The sequence below is a fragment of the Pyrus communis genome, chromosome 14 (assembly GCF_963583255.1).
Source record: "Pyrus communis chromosome 14, drPyrComm1.1, whole genome shotgun sequence".
Classification (NCBI taxonomy): Eukaryota; Viridiplantae; Streptophyta; class Magnoliopsida; order Rosales; family Rosaceae; genus Pyrus; species Pyrus communis.
In genome coordinates, this window is record NC_084816.1 from 15,543,773 (window position 1) to 15,549,406 (window position 5,634).

A 5,634-nucleotide genomic window follows, 5' to 3' on the forward strand; every position below is an offset into this window, starting at 1 on the left:
CTAAGAAATAGGGTAGAATCCCATAAAAATATCCTAGATATGTTAGAATTTACACAATCATATTCTTAATTTAATAGGACAGAAACAATTAAAACCAATTTTTAGTTGGAATTAAGACGATTGACACAATAAGGCTAGCCAAAATCAACTATCACAATTGAAGAATATTTTTTATTTTATTTTCCCAAATGATGAAGATTTTTGTTGATTGAGGTAAGCACGGGCCAAATAATTGGCCAGCCATGTTGGGATTTATCCTGGTCATATAAGTAATACAAGCTTGGAAGAGAAAATGAACCCGATCAAACACAAACTTGTCATTCTATATTATCTTCAATTCCTATATTAGCGTAACGTAGTACCCACACTTCTATTTCATTTTCTTTAAATTACACAATTTAGTTATCACATAGTATTTTATTTGCTCGGTCATTCAATCGTTTGATTAGAAGTCAAATTTAAGATGCAAACACAATCATTTTCGCATATTTTCTAAATGGGCCATTGTAGGCCACGAGGTGGCACGCTCACTCATCTAAAGAAGGACCACAAATCCTTCGTGACGACCTTCCAGGCCAAATAGAGGAAAACATGTTTGACCAAAATTGTTGCAGAAATGCAAGGAAGAACAAAACTTGCCTATAGCTCTCCACATAAGTACCTGGGGGAGAGGGCCGAGTTTATTTGTTTACGGTGAACTTTCCAAGTTGAGGAGTTTCCTTCGCGTAGGGGTTGTTTTAGAGGATTTTCTTCGTAGTTTACGTTTTCTATTGAACAAATTGAAGTATAAATAACATGTGGAGCTCGTACTACAAAAGGAATATTTACCTTTTTTGTAGAATGTGAAACTGTTTAATCTCTTCTTTAATCATAGAGACTAAACTTAGGCGTAATCATCGGTCATATAGATGTCAGTCTCAACTCTCAACCCTCGAGAAAAACAAGGTTCATGATAATTCATAGAAACACGTCAGTTATGAATATGGTACGATAAAAATCTAAAGGCAAATGATAGCAATTAAGTAGAAGCACTCCCATCATCTGTCATTTGAAGTGAAAATGGGCACCTTGTCTTTTTTTGCATAACTAAATGTGTAATGCCATCATCACATTCCAAAGTTGCTTTCTATTCACTTCTCGAATATTTGGCCAAAATATGTCTATGAATTGATTATAATTTAGGTGCACTAATTGTATTTGTTCCCATTTGGAATGGTAAACTATGATAATTGCTCTTTGAACAACGATATAGCCTAACTAACTAATTTAATAATAAATAAGTCCAAGTTTCAATGAGAGCTTAAGCTGACTATATATTGCTCTTTCATTAATGTTGAACTTTGTTATAACTATTAACAAGTGGACATGACAACAATTGAAGTGACAAAAACCTAATAGAGAAGCTATGATCATTTATGTATGTTGCTATTTTTTTTGGAAGGAGAATGATGAATATAAAAGATTATTGTTATGTATATAGTTTAGATCAATTTAATAAGGCCCGCACTCGAGTTTTTACTAACCACTCGAGTAAATGAGAATTGTTACTGATGCTTCAAAAAAAGTGTGTTCTTTCCTTGTTTAATTTCATTAGAGAAGAGAATGTCAATAATAATTTCTTTATAACTCAAGATAATATTTCGAAAAACAGAGAAAAGAGAGGGGACAAAAATATATTATATATCTTCCTGAAATGTGTAGTACAACATACTTATATCCCACCGATAACAAATTTCCACCCACCATGCATTATTCTTTTTGTGCATCTCATAATAACTACAATCGATATATATACCAACTAGTTATTATTATTAACCTTGATGTATCTCTCCCTATGTTTTTATGTAGCTATTCACATCTTCCTTCACAAAGTATATGACACTCTTTGAAGCCTTTGAGCGTCATGAAAAAAGCAGATACATACAAGACTACTCTTCATTGTCACTTTATATATACTCAAGTGTGACCTTTATTTCAACCACCATGTCCCACTTCATCTGAGCTACCCTTGAACTCTTGCCTTCTGATACCATATATGGTAATATAAAAGTAGAATAAACGCTGTTTTTCTACTTCTGCAGTCTATGACTAGGAACAATTTTCTACCAACCTTCAGGAATAAAGCAGGGATCCTCAATGAAAAAGATAAAAAGAAAGAAAAAGAGATGGAGGAATATTTGAAGGTTTATTCAACTTTGGTAGTCAAGATAAGGAAATGAGGAAGATGAAACATCTTTAATCAAATCCTCCAAGTCCCAGTCCCCCATGGTGAGCTCTTCCTGATCATCATCAAAGTAATTCCCAACCCCAGTTATGCTCTCACCTTTAATATTTTTATTGCAGGTGAGGATGCTATTTATATTATTGTAGTAATTATTATTATTACTACTAGTAGGGTTTCTATGATCCCCATAGATGGTTTCGGTTTTAATATTTTGATCTTCAGTGCTCACACTCTCAAGAGGAGGGACAAATATCTCTCCTTCTACCCCAATATCAACATCACCACTCCCAAACACTCCATTTTCTCCAAAGTTATAACAATCACCAACACCACCAACAACAACTTCAATCTCCCTTTGTGTTATGCATGGGTTGGCATTGTGGTATCCACCTGCGCCGGGAAAGGTTAGGCCGCCATGATTTATATCGAGCATAGGCAATGGATCAAACATGTGGTTGAGGATCGTAGATTGCATGAACGATGGTGTTGAGTCCATGTAAAGTGGCAGCATGCCATGTTCTTGCCCGGGACTAATGAACCCTCCGGTCACCATCGCACAATGATCCTTAGGCTCTGAGGATGAATCGCTTGCGTTTGGTGAGCCATTGGAGGATGACAAATTCTTTAACCTTTTCTTTATTGTTGAATTCCAGAAATTCTTTATTTCATTGTCAGTTCTCCCAGGCAAGCGTGCTGCAATTTGAGACCACCTACACGTATAAGAACAAAATAATTAAGAATTTTATGAATCATATATCATTAATTAAAAGAGTTGGTTTTAACAATAGTGTTTCATTCTTGACCAACAAGAAAATATTTAAGTGTTTGATTTCTTTTGCCCCAACAGCAAGAGAGTTTCATTATTGACCAACAAGAAACTATGTAGTCTAATATTCGCTTCCTAAATGCATAACTTGCATGCCTTCCAAACTTAAAACACAAAAAGATTTTGAGTGTCTTTGACTCAAAAGTTAGAGATGTAAGACTCTTTTATCATCACATATTCACACGCCTTCTCACATATAGCAATTTTTCAAGCCAAACACGTTGACAATAGATATCACATTACGGTATCAATTTCTTTATTTAACTATAGCTTTTGGCGGCCAATGCCGTAGGAAACATTGAAGAAACCAAAGTGAATTATACATTTAACAATATTGATGGTTAATTTGCATGGAAGCGAGTCTCACATAATATTGAAATTGAAATTTGTAGCACTAATAGCATTATTCTTAAAACAATAGGGGAAGCGTTATTCTTAAAACAATAGGGGAATAGCAAATCGTGAATTGTTCTAATAAATAGGATATTCATTTTCAAAATACTACGTACTAAGTTCAAATACTTATCTCTTTGTAATTTAGATGATTTTAGTGTAGATAATTTTTAACTCAAAGGAGCATACAGACCATGTATAAGATACCAACCCTTTTTCACTTTCATATATTAAAAATTTTAATAATTGAGGCTCAATATTTGTGATTATAGTCAATATTGGCGTACTCATCCCAAAACAATAAATAAATATAACTCAACCAACTAGTTCTTTATGTATATATATGATCAGTATTAAGAGAAAGGAAAAAAGTATTTTTGTATATATATGGATGTATACATATGCCGTCTAAGGTATTTATTCAAAAAATGGAGATTAGTTATGGGACCCACTCCCCATCGAGGTTCAATGACCCGGACCATCTATTTTGTAAGTCTCAATTCATAGATCATCCTTGCAAAAATTCAATTCAATCCGAAATCATTTGCCTAGTTAACTATCACGTTTAAATTTCTATGTTTTCTTATAATAAAGTGTTCGTCAATTTCTTTGAACTGACTTAGATGCATCAAATATGTGGATAATATTTTGTAAGGATGATCTATGAAGTGCAACTTAAAAAATAGATGGCTTAGATCGTTAAAGTTTAATGCGGTGTGGGCCCCACAACTAATCCCCTTTCACTTAAAAACCTCCTGTATGTGTATGTATTTTTGTTCAAAGATATATTTATACTTTGAATATCCTTTGTAAGTGGATTAGCACCAAAGATACTAAATTGTATTTAACAACGTCTTGAACTAGTGGTGTTTCTTTTCATTGATAATAAATTTGTATTCGTTTAAACAAAAGATCGTAGTAGAAGACATCTTTTGAAAAGACACATGGCAAGACACATGGCATGTCAAATTCGGAGCCTATCCAGATCAAACTCAATTGTCAAACAGTCAACAAAGAGTGTAGAGACCCCAAAATTTCAATGACTTAGAATGGGGATTATATATTCTCAAAACTATTCCATCCTATTATAAACCTTGTCACATCAGCCTTCTCATTATTGTTTGACCTCATTTTTTCTTCTTAGAATTTACTCTTCCACACCAAAGCTGTAATATAAAAGAAAGCCATCTTATCCTGTATAAAGTGCGTTTCATTGGACAAATATTTAGCTAATTAATTAGTAACTTCTTGTGCATCTGAATTTACTAATCACAACAGCATGCAGATGCAAAACATTTCACAAATAGGAAGTGATCACTTCTGGAAAGTGATGCCAACAAAAACAAAAAGTGCTTCCTTTTCGCATGAATATTAAAAAATCAAACATGTAAGTAGTAAAAAGTGTCAATTGATAAAAACCTGTTTCCAAGGAGAGAATGTAAATGGATAATGAGCTCTTCTTCTTGGGGCGAAAAGGCGCCTCGCTTAAGGTCCGGCCTCAAGTAATTGATCCAGCGCAATCTGCAACTCTTGCCGCACCTCTGCAGTCCAGCATTTCTTGCCACATCACTCCAACAACCTTGACCATTGTTGATCATATAGCTCATCAGCTTGTCATCCTCCTCCGGCGACCACAAACCCTTTCGGAGCTTACTGTTAGAGTTGTTCTCTTTGTTATTCTTGCCTGCTGGTGCAGAGGAGGGTTCTGGCTTCCTCATTGTGACGAGAAAGTGATGGGTGAAAGGAGAGAGCTAATTGAGAAGTAATGTTTTTGGATGTCTTATTCTCTCCCAACTGGTTTGATGAAAATAAGTGATGAATTTATAGAGAAAAAGAGAGATACAAGGCTTCATATGGTGGGAATGATGATGATAATGATGATGGTGATGGTTGTGGGGTTGCTTACAATATAGGGAAGAGAGAGAGAGAGAGAGAGAGAGAGAGGGGTTGGTTGATGGGTCTGAGTAGAAAACGGTTTGGAGAGGGACCTGGTATGAGAGAGATAGGTGGTCGTCTTGTCTTTGACTCCATGACCTTTGTCCTTTTTCCTAAACCTATTTTCTTCATTCTCAAGGTAATCATAATATTATATGAATCATATAAAAGCATCAAAGAATTTCTTTTCTTTTTGGAACCAAGCCAACATATAAATTTGCTTCCACTTCACATAATCTCTCCCTCTCTTTCTCTC

General features: G+C 34.6%; 1 protein-coding gene across 1 annotated transcript; it reads right to left on the reverse strand.

Annotated features, from left to right (window-relative positions):
- Positions 1-2,189: 2,189 nt before the first annotated feature.
- Positions 2,190-5,161, reverse strand: LOC137714791 (transcription factor MYB46-like). Its single transcript, XM_068453926.1, has 2 exons — positions 4,863-5,161; positions 2,190-2,934 (listed from the first exon to the last, which is right to left on the reverse strand). Exons 1-2 carry the CDS (start codon positions 5,159-5,161, stop codon positions 2,190-2,192), a joined length of 1,044 nt encoding a protein of 347 aa, XP_068310027.1.
- Between the last annotated feature and the right edge of the window lie 473 nt (positions 5,162-5,634).